Source organism: Henckelia pumila, unplaced genomic scaffold (assembly GCF_033568475.1).
Source record: "Henckelia pumila isolate YLH828 unplaced genomic scaffold, ASM3356847v2 CTG_549, whole genome shotgun sequence".
NCBI lineage: Eukaryota > Viridiplantae > Streptophyta > Magnoliopsida > Lamiales > Gesneriaceae > Henckelia > Henckelia pumila.
In genome coordinates, this window is record NW_027331861.1 from 12,026 (window position 1) to 26,872 (window position 14,847).

The window sequence follows — 14,847 nt, forward strand, 5'->3', positions numbered from 1 at the left end:
TATATACAATAATAACTTTATTTTAGTGGCCTGATTAAATAATTAGTTATGTGTAATAATAAATAAAATGAAATAAAGCTCAGTGTCGACAAAGTTGAACCATCATACTTACGTAAATATTACCTACAAATTAATGAAACAAATGTAGAATTTGTTATTTCTAAACTGAATTATGCATAAATTACGTCGCTCTTAATTAAACATGTGCCATGTCAAATGTTTGAACCATAACTTAGGTAATGTTTGAGATTTTACTTATATGAAACACACTTTTGATATTTTCTTCCACAAAATACTTAGGCCATCTCCAACCCTGCGCACCATTTTGGTGCAAGTTTTGCACTAAAATAGTGCAATTTCTGCACCAAACACAACATTCATCTCCAACCCCATTTACACCAAATCTTACACCAAAAAAAATATTCTCATAATATTCCTTTTATTTCACATATATTAATTAATTTTATTCAACATATTTTTACAAATTATATAATTAATATTTTTTAAAAAATATATATTTTAACGTTAATAAATATTTTTACAAATTATATATTTAATAGTTTTATTAATTAAAATTTATTTTATTGTTAATACATATAAATATTATTTTTAATTTTATGATTTAACTATTATTATATAAATTAATTACAAATAATACAAATTAATATATGAAATGATTAAAATTGATAAATATGTGTACGATTTCAAACCTAAAATGACCACAAAATGGATACAACTTCAAACATACCACGAATACAAAACGAATACAACATCAAACATAACACATACAAATTATAAGCATAATACAAATATAATTTCAAATATAAATGCTTAAACCGTTCGAGTACAACTGTCAAACATTTGAACTACTATATTCATCCCACAAATGCTCAATTAAAGCATTTCGCAGTGCGTAGTGAGTATCTTTGTCTTTTATTTTTTTATATCGACTGAGAAATTCTTGGAACTTCATATTCTCATCGACAATCATTTCTACTTCTGGAGCAGGTGTTTTTCTCGCATCTTGAATGGGTGCACTGAGGTCGCGTTCATCTTCGATAATCATGTTGTGCATTATGATACATGATGACATTATGTCATGTAAATTACATTTTTTCCAACCACGTGTTGGGGATGCCACAATAGCAAATCGTGATTGAAGAACTCCAAATGCACGCTCAACGTTTTTTCTACAAGATTCTTGCTTCATTGCGAAATATTTCTTTTTTGGTCCGCGTGGATCATGAATGCTTTGCACAATAGTTGACCATTTCGGATAAATACCATCAGCTAAGTAATATCTCATATCATATTTTTTTCCTCCAATTTTGTAATAAGCAGTAGGAGCAATACCTTGTGCAAGTTTGGAGAATAAACTAGACGCCTCAAAAACATTTATATCATTATTTGTTCCGGGCATTCCAAAATATGCATGTCATATCCAAATATCGTAATCAGCTACTGCTTCTAAAATGATTGTCGGAGAACCACTATGACCTGCATATTGGTCTGCCCAAGCCGTTGGGCAATTTTTCCACTTCCAGTGCATACAGTCAAAACTTCCCAACATCGCTGGAAATCCTCGTTGTTCACCTATGTAGAGTAGGTGATCTCAAGTATCGTTCTGCAAAAACTTCCACTACAGCACGACAAAACCGTTGCATAAACACAATTGCAGTAGATTCTCCAATTTTGATATATTCATCAGTAGCATCCGCGGGTAAAGCATATGCTAGCATTCGTAATGCGGCTGTTATTTTTTGCAGAGTTGATAGACCAAGCCGCCCCACACTATCTGCTCGTTGAACGAAATAAGAATCGTGATTCTTTACCTCATCTACGATACGAATGAACAAGTTTCGAGACATTCGAAATCGTCTTCGAAACATTGCTTCATTATATCTTGGAATTTCAGCAAAGTAATCATTGAATAGATTACGATCGGCGACTTTTCGATCACGATGGATGACTACATGACCTGGAATCGAACCTCTGTGTGTGGATTCTTCATCATTTTGAATCACGTACGCAACAACCAACTCTTGCTCTTGAGTTATCACTTCTATGACTGCTTTTCTTTTATTTTTAACACTCTCAACAACATTCAACCACTCATTCTGTGTTTCATCTTCTTTGCCCAACAACGAAGATGAGTTAGTGGAAGATAATTGTAATTCGGAGAATTCATTTTCTAGATAATGAGAATGTAAAATGAGTGTTGTGAGAAAATAGGATTATTACATCACACTATATAATAGTTGTGAAGAATGTAACCGTTGGAGAGATCTAAACCACAATCGTTGGATGGATTCTACACGAATCAAAATCCTGACCGTTGGATGTGTGTTTTCAGATCTAAATCACAACCGTTGGATGTATTTTACACGGATCAATATCCTGACCGTTGGATGTGTGTTTTCAGAGCTAAATCACAACCGTTGGATGGATTCTACACGGATCAAGATCCTGACCGTTGGATGTGTGCTTTCAGAGCTAAATCACAACCGTTGGATGGATTCTACACGGATCAAGATCCTGACCGTTGGATGTGTGTTTTCAGAGCTAAATCACAATCGTTGGATGAATTTTACACGGATCAAGATCCTGACCGTTAGATGTGTGTTTTTAGAGCTAAATCATAACCGTTGGATGAATTCTACACGGATCAAGATTCTGACCGTTGGATGTGTGTTTCCATGGCTATTGGATTTCAGTATAAATTGGGTACATTAGTCTTATACAAACTCAATCTTATCATCCTTTTCAAGCAACACAATGACATCCAATGCTAGAAATGCTTCTTACACCATTGAAGAAGATAAAATTCTATGTCATATGTACCTTGACATAACACAGAATCTTATTATCGGTATCATTCAATCCAAAGATCAGTTCTGGGCTCGTGTTGAAGAAGCTTACAATAGTAGCAAACCAAACACCCTACAAGTACGTAACAAAATATCACTGCAGTGCCGCGTGAAAACTATACTCCGTCAAGTTGGAAGATTAAGAGGATGCATTAACCAAATCGAAATTCTCAAACCAAGTGGTGCATCTGACGAGGACATTGTGAGTATTATTTATATATATCTATAGTTTGCTATAAAGACTCTAATATGATTTGGTTTTTTCGCGGTTACACAGAGCAAAAGATATGTTCATGCAAGATCCTAATTACAACAAAGAATTCAAGTTTGATCATGTATGGCCAATTTTGAAAGGTCTTGAAAAATTTTATAGTAACATCCATCCATCGAGCTTCGCACCTCAAACCAATGTCACAAACTTGGATTCATCACAGTCAGAAACTCAGACACCAAAATCAGGTTCTCAAGGAATAAATTCTTTTACTATTAATTTAAGTAGTGATGAAAATGTAGGTGACACTTCATCCAGCCGACCTCTTGGAGTTAAAAAGGCAAAATTGAAGAAAAAAAAGGATGACAACATTGCGGAATTGTTATCGACGATTAAACAAGGGCATCACGAAATTATTGATGTCCTACAAAAGGGATCTACTGAACTCCAACAAACTTATGATATTAAAATGCTTGAGCAGCACAATATCACATTAAAATTAGAAAATCAGAAAAATAAAATCGAAGCTCGAAAACAACAATTGGCGTTGGCTGAACTTCAAGAGGAAAATAGAGTTATGTTCATGGATTTGAGCACAATTGGCGATCCAAAAATGCGTGAAATTGTGCGAATTGAACGGGCAAAAATTAACGAAAAAAAAACAAGCATCTGAACAACAAGGTCGTGACATGTATGGCCAATATTTGGGTAATATTGGAGGATCTGGATCTAATTTACCACCGTATTGATTATTTGTTTCAATGATTCGTTCTAATTGTATTTTGAATTATGTGTTCTAATTTGCATGTGTGTTTCCATCATGTATTTCAATTACGTATTTCTAGATTGATTATGTATTTCAGTTTGTATTTGTATTTCAATTTTCAACTAGTAGATTCCTTTATGTATTTGAATTTGATATTTGTAGTCCAATTTATACTTGTAGTTTAATTATTTGAACTTGTATTACAAAATAAATTAATTATAAAATAATTATTTAATAATTATTTAAATGTTAAAAATTAAATTAAATATAATTAAAAATACTTATTTGTTTATTATATTAAATTATTATATATTATTTTTTTCTCTAATATTTAGTTATTAAAATAATACCAAAAATATTTAATTAATATTGAACAAGGTGGGGGCCCCAAAATGATGCAGAATTTGGCGCCCCCGTCCTGGGTTGAAGATTGCCTTAGGTAATATTTGGAATTGCTTATACGAAGCATTTTTTAGCTTTTATTTCACACAAATTTCAAATTATATGAAAGAAAAACTCAAAAATATTTCCTAAAACCATTCCAAACGTGCTTTAGTACTGACTTTAATTTACATCTCTCCAACTCAACCAAATCTATTCCAAACGGGCCGGCGGTCATTATTCCGAACATATTATAACTTTATAAGGTGATATTGAATTTGAAAATCTCAATTCAACGGAATTGAAATCTGCACCTCACTATTGCCTAATTAAATAGTTAGTTATATATAATAACTTTATTTTAATGGCCTAATTAAATAACTAGTTATATATAAAAATAAAATAAAGCTGAGTGTCAACAAAGCAGCTATCTTTACTGGTCAATAGATCTAAAATAATATTATAATATCTCAATTCCTGGGAACTTAGCTCATATGTTTGGAAAGTTCAAACTTTGCAGACCACCACCGGCCCGCAAACTAATATATATCTGTGTTTGCCCTTAAAAGGTAGTTCAAGTTGATGAAGTAGGTGAACTCTTGACCATAGGTCAGGAGTTCGATTTCTCCTACCAACACCTTCTTAGACTAGTCTGTCACACAAGGCTTACCTAGTGTGGTTTACCTGACTAGCGTAGTTTGCAGACTATTGCGTAGCACACCAAAAAGTAGCGGCCGCGGGTTCCCACGTCACAAATATATATATATATATATATGTGTGTGTGTATTTTGGTATACGTATTACTTATAGAATATTTTTTATAATCAATTTGATTCATATTAAAATAAAAATAAAAATATCATAATTATAAAAATTATATAATCAATTTGATTTATATTAAAATAAAAATAATATCATAATTATAAAAATGAAAGGAGGACTATGTTTCTGACAGTTTCTATTCCGCGACTTGTAAAAATAATAGATGATAACGAAGCAAATGATTTTTTTATAATCAAGCAGCCATCAAAGACGCTACTTTAAAAAAAAAAATCAAATGATATCTCACTCATTTTATCATAAAATATATATCTCATTTATCACAAAATACTCAAACAATAAGTAATTTATTAAATAATATATTCACCATTACACGGTATAATTAATTACATAAACAACTATACTTTTATTTTTGTTCTTAAAAAAACCGAATACTATTTGTAACCTTCATAGCAAAGTTTTATTTATATTATTTACTTTTTTTTTGACTTCCTATTTTTGCCTTTTGTTTCGAAGAAGTTGGTAAATTTCTAACAAATTTACACTAGTACATTACTCTTCATGTCTGACTAGGATACTCATGTAAATAGGCATTGATGAAACCTGTAAGAAATTCATATCAAGACATATCTATACTATAAACAAGTGCGATTTATAATTTTTTTCCACTGAACTCCAAACATAACACATAATTTCAAATATATGGAGCATATACATTACACGAGTCTTTCTATGATTAAACGAAGTCAGCTATATGATGTCTCATGCCATTTCACACACAAAAACTCTTTTGAGAACTATTTATGAATTGATATAGTGAAAAAGATTTTCTATTCAACCTAATACACGAATAAAATACTATTTTTCATTATGTATATGAATCAGGTCGATCTATCGCACAGAGAAATATTTATAAAAAAATAGTCTGACATATTAATATTATATATATTATTTATCATCATTATACTATAATAAATAATAAATAAAATAAAATAAAAGGCAATGAATGAGCTTTGACCGTCAAGCAAAACTAATGCTATTTGCAATGCTCTGTGGCTGTCATGTGCGAGGACAGATAAAATAAAATAAAAAATAATAATTAAACTAAACTTTCTTATCTTATACTAAAATGAAATAATAATAATACTAATAATAAGATTTAAAGTGTCTCTCTTGTGTATGTATATGCTTGTATATATTTGTCGCTTTTTCTCTCGCTCTAAATTTGTGCTCCTCTCTCTAAAGGTGATGGTGTCATATAATATTGGCCACAAACTAATCGTCAGAGTCAGTCACCGATGATCATCGGTACGTTCTTAGCAGCCTTCTTAATATTCTGATCACCTTGATGATGGTGTTGTGTGTGTTTTTTTTTTTTTTTGGGATGATTTGGTCTTAATTTTCAGCTGGTTTTCCCATTTTTTTTAGCTTTTTTTTGGGGGTGGGAGCAGACGCTGTTCGTGGATTTGACACGATTTTATTTGTTCCACGACGTGGATCCGTTTATGGTTTCGTTTAACTTGTTTATCAGATTTTGTTTGCTGTTCTCGTTGATTGTTTCCTGAATCTAGGGCTGGCTACTTTTTTTGTTCTTTTCAATGTTAGATCTATTTCGTGTTTTTTTGGTGTTTTATTTTCTTTAACTTTGGTTATTCACAATAGATATCTGACTGTTTTGTTTGGAAATCTGTAAGATGTTCCATGTGACGAGATTGTGCAGGTTTATTGTTGTTTAATATCCTTATGTTTTCATGTGGATTAACTCCTTAGCTTTTTCATGGATTTTTCAGCGCCAGGAGTTTTGGTATTATTGACCTTTAAGTAGTTAAATGATTTTTTGGTTAAATAGTTGAAGATAAAGTTATTAATTATCAAAAAGTTAATATGGGCATTATTTCTGTCAAACTATGTTCAATAAATGCATGAAAAATTTCTTTAAGTGTTTAATACTTGGAGATAATACTTGGAGATATTATCGTGCAACTTTATTGTGAAAGAGTTGTCGTGGGCGGGCGGGCGACAAAAGTTGAAGTGACAAAGGATGCCTCGGATATAGCATTGCAGATGAAAAGGATAAACAGATGGATTTGAGAGAATTATTATGTGTTAGAGTTTCATGTATTGGAGCGAACACACTGAGTTGTTATCTATGTGCTCCATGGTGATGCAAGTGCGTCCTGTAATATATGCGGTTTGGTGTTGTAGGTGAAGGGTTTGGTTGAAGATTGCACTGCCTTGGGAAGATTAATTTTTTATTTTATAAAATGTAGGACATTTAGTTTTATTTATTTATTATTATTATCATCATCATTTTTTTGGCATTTGGGATTAAAACATGTCTTTAAGGGCCCGTTTGATAAGCTTGATTACCCATGGATTGTTTTGTAATCTCTCGTTTGACTCAATTTGGTAGCCCAGATAAGGAGATGGATTGATAAAATTCTACTGTAGCACCTTGAGAATGAATCTTTCACTTCTACCGTGGAATCTTTCACTTCTACCGTGGATTATTATAACCAGTTTGCAAGACGTTAAGTTGCTGTACATATGCTGTTAAAATTATGCATATTCTCCGGTTACCATATAAGGGTCCAATATCTTGTAAACGTTACCATCTAAGATAGTCTAATTTTTGCTATGTTCTTCGAGTGATAACTTTTCGAATGGTAGATTTATTTTACGGTTTGGTGGATACACATATTATGCACCCACTGAAGTCTGAACTTATTCTCTGTATGAAATGTCTTACCCTAGATTCTTGATTTTTCTTGGATTCGATGACACTGATTATTTCACAAACAAGTTATGCTAGTCTGATTTTGGAAATGTGTTGGGAAGCCACGCCAGGAAATTTTGTTGACACAGGATTTTTTTAAATATATTATATCTATATTTATTTGTAAATCTCAATAATTTTATTTAGCTACTCGATATTTTATTGTCACGGAAAGACTAATTAATAATAGTTGCTATATTTTAATTGTAAATCTCAATAATTTTTATTTATCGAAACTGTGAAATTGAATTGGAGGTTATTGGATTTATTGATGCTTATTCACCCAAGTTGAAATGGTTGTGAATTCTTGAGATATTGTGCCTATTATGATTAAATTAAAGAATTTGTTTGAATATTTAAATTAATGAAAATTTATGCTATAAAATGGATTTTGTTTTATTTTTCTCTTTTCAAATCCTCTTTTGTGGTCGTGTATGGTTTACTGATTTTTTTGGAGGATTTTCATCATAGATATGAAATGGACAATGGTGATATAATATCTGTAATGGCATGGGCTACAAAGATTAAGAAATCTTATTTTGTATTTGGATTGATGTATTTGAAATAATGGATATTATGGATTTCAAATTCCTTGATTTGTTCGATTTGACAAAACTTAATTAAATTTTAAATCCACCCTATATCAATTATCTAGGTAAGAAACTTCAATAGTAATTGTGATCGATTTCAAAAACACACAAAATGAGAGTCACCTTAAATCCATTTCTCAAATAAAGTCCCTTCCTCCAAATCGACCATCACATCAAGCGCTACCTTAGTTATTTTTCGCTTGTTTCGTGTTGAATAGTGTGTTTTTTGTGGTAGGACAGACTGATGTTTGTAAATCGAGTGGTGGTCAACATACTGGCCTTTTTCTCACGAAGAAATCCATGCTAATGTATGTACCATATATTTTTTTAGTCGAGCAAATGGGATAGTAAAAATCTATCAATGGAGATAAAGATTTTAAATATTCATAATCACATTCCTTTTTGACTCACTTTTTGCTGGATTATGAAATCATCAAGAACTCGAGTCCAATATCTTATTTTGGTCTTGTGTACTTAATGAAAATATTGAAAAAGAACAGATTGCCTTTCCTTTTATTGTAGGAAAGTAATTGTGGTCAACATATGTGTTAGTGTGTGCCAACTGGTTGAGTCCGTCTTAAACGCGCATGCAGTGTAATTTTCAATCTCCTTTTCGATAAAATTTTAGCGATTCCATCAAAGATTTCTTGGCTCGTGTAAATTTTTATAAATTTTTGTCACCTTGGATTAGATTTGCATAATTCACTCAACCACCGGCCTTTTTGTGTTTGCTAGGATAATCACATGTACTCAATTCTTTTGACCAGATATTATTCATTAAATGAAGGATGGAAGAAAAAATAGTTTAAATACAGATCTGTTTGGTCAGAAGTTTACATTGTCTTGTTTGTTTCTATAGGTGAATGACTTGCTGAGGTTATACAATTAGCTTTTTTTTTTTCTCAATTAAATGGCATCAGTGGGTGTAGCTCCCACTTCTGGTTTAAGGGAGTCTGGCAGTCATGAAATGGGGGTTGATAGGTTGCCCGAGGAAATGAATGAGATGAAAATCCGGGATGATAAGGTACGTCTCTAGAGTCTTAATACTTTTGTTTTTATTAAAACATCTGTTGGGAAGTGTTCTTTCCTCTTTCCTGGAGTGCGGTTGGGCCTAGCTTAACATGGTTATGATATTCTAGGAAATGGAAGCAACAGTTGTGGATGGTAATGGGACTGAAACTGGCCACATAATTGTGACAACTATTGGTGGTCGAAATGGTCAACCAAAGCAGGTGATGCACCATATTTGTGATTGATTTTTTGTTCCTTTCTCTATGTAATAGCCTTATGCTAATGTCTATTCTTCTAAATACAAAAACATCCTTCCCAATCAAGAAATATCCCTCTCCATCAGATAAAAGAACGAACATGGAACACTTAAATTATCTAATAACCCAATGAAAAAGATTGTCGTATCCCATTTCTTAGTATCTCTGAATACCCTCAAAAGAGCCAGTCTCCCCATCCCCCTTAACAAATGGAAAAAGAAAAAGAAAAAGAATGAAACCCTTAATGGTTAGAAAAGGATCCAAGGAGTTGGAAGTGGGTAAGAGGTTGATTCTCTCGATTTACTGATAGAATCTAATTGTTTTGCTCATAAAGCGGGAGGGCTTCTTAAGAAAATCTAACTGGCTTTATTGATCTCCCGCTTCATTGGGAATTAATTGAGGAGAGATCGTTCTCTCAGATGCTGATTAGACTTGCAAGAGCGATCAAACTTGATGTTTTTTGTTTGAATTTTTAATTGAGGAAAAACCCAAGGAACCTTTCACCTGTTGGTTTTGCAAATGCAACATTTTTGTCTGAATGATCAACGATAAGAGGTGATGACTGCTAAATATTATATTTTATAAATTGTCTTAGCCAGAGGATTGGGGTTGCAAGTCATGGAAATGTGATTTGTGATCCCTGGTGATGTTGGCATTCTGACTTGATCTTTTTTTGGGGGGGTTGTTTTCAGACAATTAGCTACATGGCTGAACGAGTTGTTGGACATGGATCATTTGGAGTAGTGTTCCAGGTGCGATTTCTTTATTATTTTTGACTTGTAACTGATGGTTACAACTGTATTATGTGTTTTACTATGAAGGATGATCATGGATGTTATTGTTTGTTAACCTTATTGATTATCCAGGCAAAATGCTTGGAGACTGGCGAATCTGTTGCCATAAAGAAAGTTCTTCAGGACAAGAGGTACAAGAACCGCGAGCTGCAAACAATGCGCCTACTTGACCATCCAAATGTTGTGGCATTCAAACACTGTTTCTTCTCAACAACTGAAAAGGATGAATTGTATCTTAATCTGGTTCTTGAGTATGTTCCTGAAACTGTCCATCGAGTTATCAAACATTATAATAAATTGAACCAGCGGATGCCTCTGATATATGTGAAGCTGTATAGCTACCAGGTATGTGGTTTGCTTTTGGTGCTGCTTTCAGATATATATGATCTCTTTGTCTGGTGGCACTCCACTTGGATACTGTTTTCTTCTGTATGTATTCTATTTGCATATACAATCTTGATCGCTCCGCCTGGATGCCAAATGTATTGTTGCTTCTAGTATTGCAAGACATGGACTTACCTATTTTGACCTGCGGTTGCTCCCATTTAGCATGCTGCTTGTAGGGGTATCTGGGTGAGTGAGATGCTATTTTTATGGGCACTACCCCAAAGTGCATCTAAGGGTGGATATTTATCAATACACGTGGGGTACAATGAAAAAATAGTGGACCCATATGTATTGATAAATGTCCACCTTTAGATGCACCTTTGGGGTAGTGACCTTAAAGGCAGCATGAAAATTTCTGGGTATCTGGACCAGGATCTATGTTTTATAGTGTTTTATGGGCTATTTGGGCTCTTCTGAACGTAATGACTTCAAGCTAGAGTGCATGATAGCTTTTGTTTTATTATCACAACTACTGCCTGGAATTGTTCTGTCTGTTCTACTACATGTTAACTTAATGTAATTCATGATATCTAATATGTGAATCGGGGAAGGTACTGTTATTATTTTGCTATTTGGCAGATCTTTAGAGCATTGTGCTACATCCATCGAGGCATTGGAGTATGTCACAGAGATATAAAGCCTCAAAATTTGTTGGTACGTAAATTTTCGATTATATTATTACTCTGTTTATCTGTTACCCTTCACATACCGAAGCTTGTGTATTTTTACTGCCAAGACAAATTGACTTTGGAGTACATCCGTTTTGAATATTTGATTCTAACCAGATTTAACGTCATCCGAGTCATCTATCTTGTGATATTTTTAATCCACAAGTTGATTCTTTTCGTGGTAATAATTGGCAAATTCAAAGTATTGTCTCATAGAGCTCTATGAAGTTTGATTCCCCCCCTTTTTCTTGTGAATGGGATATGATTTTTATACCCTTTTAATCATTCATAGACGTACGAGCTGTATTCAAATTTCCGGGGTGGGGGGTAGTATGTCAAGAAGAAAGACCGTAGCGGCGTAGCCCTCCCATTTACTTGGGTACAATATGGCGAGTATAGATACATATTCTCTCACTTAAGGAAACCACATTGCCTTTAAGGAAACAACATTTTTTTAAAAGAGCATTTATTTGAATGTGTTCCTATTTAAATGCAACTAAGGCCTGCCTTATGATGACGAATATGTGCTCAAAGAAACCAACATCTTGCCCAATACCACGAATTTATTCATACCTTCTGGAAAATACTTGGAAAGTTTGCTGTTACTAAGCCACAATAAATGGCTGTATAAATTGGCTTACATTAAGGAAATCAGCTATCAGGTCCTCGTTATAATTTGTGGATGTGTAATTAAACATGTATGTATTGGTTTCATTTGGAAAAAAATATCGCGCTAACAATATACTGGTTAGACGACGCATATCTGACCTTAATGGTCACTTTTAACTGTTAACCCATGTGTTACTTTCAAAGCTAATAAAATACATTGTGCAGGTGAATCCACACACCCACCAGGTTAAATTATGCGATTTTGGAAGTGCAAAAGTGTTGGTATGTGTAATGTCTATATATTGGAGGTCACATTTTTGCAACGGGCAATATGTATGATCTAATTTGCAATGTTTTGGCAGGTCAAAGGGGAACCCAATATCTCTTACATTTGCTCTAGGTATTATAGAGCACCTGAGCTCATTTTTGGAGCGACCGAGTATACTACAGCAATTGATATCTGGTCTACTGGGTGTGTGCTTGCTGAGCTACTTCTTGGACAGGTACTTTTTTGACCATTTTTCTTAGTGTTGTATAATAGATCTTTGATAACAGTACTAAGATTATCATCCCCTCGTATTATGTGTGTTGTTGATGGGCTTTGCCTCTTCAGCCCCTTTTCCCTGGTGAGAGTGGAGTGGACCAGCTTGTTGAGATTATCAAGGTTCTCTCTCTCTCTCTCTCTCTCTCTCTCTCTCTCTCTCTAACACAACACACAAGCTTCTTGATTTGTATTTCTTCCTTAGTTGCTGGTGTGGAGCTGGGGGTGGTTGGATTGGTGTAGTTTGAGTTTGGAACAGTTCCGTGTTTGTTAATCTTGTTCTTCTAACATCCTGAGAAATTCATTCATTCATAGACAAAAATGTGGGGAGATATTTGGAGTTTTTTGTGGATTTGCAGTTTATATAATTCTGAATGTCACGATTTGTTGCTTTTGTTTTGATTTAATGTATGTACTTTAAGTAATTACTGGCTTGTGTTGTTCAATGGTTGAAAGCTCGTTTCCCCAGAAAAAATGGTTGAAAGCTTATATTTTTGTGGAGCGATAAAGTTCCTCTCCCTGTTGTCTTTGGCCTAGTTCAGCAATTTTCTGTTTCTCAACCTATTAAATAACTGAGTTTTTTTTTCAGGTTTTAGGCACTCCAACAAGAGAGGAAATTAAATGCATGAATCCGAACTATACTGAGTTCAAGTTTCCTCAAATTAAAGCTCATCCATGGCACAAGGTACTTGTTGGCTATGTAAATTATGCTGATATTGAATGTCTCCTATCTGTTTTTGTTTCATAAATTTTCACTTCAGGTATTCCACAAACGCATGCCCCCAGAAGCGGTTGATCTGGTGTCGAGACTTCTGCAATATTCTCCTAACCTGCGTTGCTCTGCTGTGAGTATTTTTTTCTCAGTCTGGAAGAGAGGGAGGGGGGCTGGGAAAATTTCTGCGGACATTTATTTTTTCCTTCAGTTGAGTTAGCGACCATGAAACATGAGCATATCAGAGTGTAGGATTACCTAATTCTTTACAGGAGAAACTCACTTGTTATCATTGTGGTTTATATATTTCATCTCTTCATGGAGTACTGTCTTAATAGAGCTGGCGTATAGATGTCCTATTGATGAATAGAAACCTGTGTAATGTGTCATAAATTTCTTAATCCTTTGATGCTTTCCTTTATCCGTAGCTACATCATTTGCTGATGGCAAATTGTTCCTTCCCTGGTTTTGTTCTGGAATTTGATGCGTTTAATTACTCTACAGCTGGATGCCATGACCCACACCTTTTTTGACGAGCTTCGTGATCCAAACACCCGTCTGCCCAATGGGCGTTTTCTTCCCCCATTGTTCAACTTCAAGCCTCATGGTACGCATTCTCATGAACTAAAACATTTACGCTCTATTTGTCCTTTCTTGTTTATCGAAGTTTGAAATGGATGTTACATCTGAGTTTCAGAGTTGAAAGGTGTTCCTGAGGAAATCCTGATAAAGTTGGTACCCGAGCATGCTCGAAAGCAGTGTCCCTTCCTTGGGTTATAAAATCCTTCAAGTGCCGTACATGCACACCTCTCAGGCTCTCACCATGTTTCTTCTTGCCCTCATCTGCTGTCCCTTGGTTCATTTTGTATTGTTTTGTACTAGATACACCTCGTTTCCGCAAAAGAAGATTTGGGTTAAGTGCTGTATGCTATTCATTGTCAATGGATATAAATATGTTGTGTGTAATTTAACCTCGTCTATGAGGATGACTAATTATTTTATCTAAATGATAGTTATTGTGTTGGATTTACATGTTTGTTGCATCATATCAAGGTAGTGCTTTCAAGCTTGTTTCGAGTGTTTTCGAGCTTCTACATACAATTTCCAAATATTTTATCAGTTAGAAGTTTTGGATGCACACTTAAGAGTAAGTTCTTGCAAACGCTACCTAAATATATTATTAGGATTCGTTTTCTGGCTTGTGGATTGGTATCGTATACATCTAAATCATAAATCTTTTGGCTTTACCTAACTGAGAAGCACGAGGCCATGAATGAAAAGTAAAATCCCAGTTCATTTTTTCCCTAACGCCATTGGTATAGACTAGAGTGGTCGAGAATAGGTAGATCCCTCCCTCATTGTTAGAAAAACAAGAAAGTACTACGTAACGAGGTATGACAGTATAGGCGATGGCTCTTCTTTAACCCCTAGGAGTCGTCGATGTGAACGTCGAATGTCCGATTTGTTAGAAGATTGGATCATTTCATGTTCTTAAAA

General features: G+C 34.0%; 1 protein-coding gene and 1 pseudogene across 1 annotated transcript; one reads left to right on the forward strand and one right to left on the reverse strand.

Moving 5' to 3' along the window:
• Positions 1-853: 853 nt before the first annotated feature.
• On the reverse strand, positions 854-3,068 carry LOC140873415 (uncharacterized; annotated as a pseudogene).
• A 3,120-nt stretch (positions 3,069-6,188) lies between these two features.
• LOC140873400 (shaggy-related protein kinase alpha) lies at positions 6,189-14,376 on the forward strand. The gene is made up of 13 exons (XM_073276500.1): positions 6,189-6,313; positions 9,231-9,395; positions 9,511-9,603; positions 10,332-10,391; positions 10,506-10,778; positions 11,400-11,474; positions 12,323-12,379; positions 12,460-12,600; positions 12,711-12,761; positions 13,228-13,323; positions 13,400-13,483; positions 13,855-13,957; positions 14,048-14,376. The coding sequence occupies exons 2-13, from the start codon at positions 9,282-9,284 to the stop codon at positions 14,128-14,130; spliced, it is 1,230 nt and encodes a 409-aa protein (XP_073132601.1). The 5' UTR covers positions 6,189-6,313; positions 9,231-9,281; the 3' UTR covers positions 14,131-14,376.
• Positions 14,377-14,847: the final 471 nt, after the last annotated feature.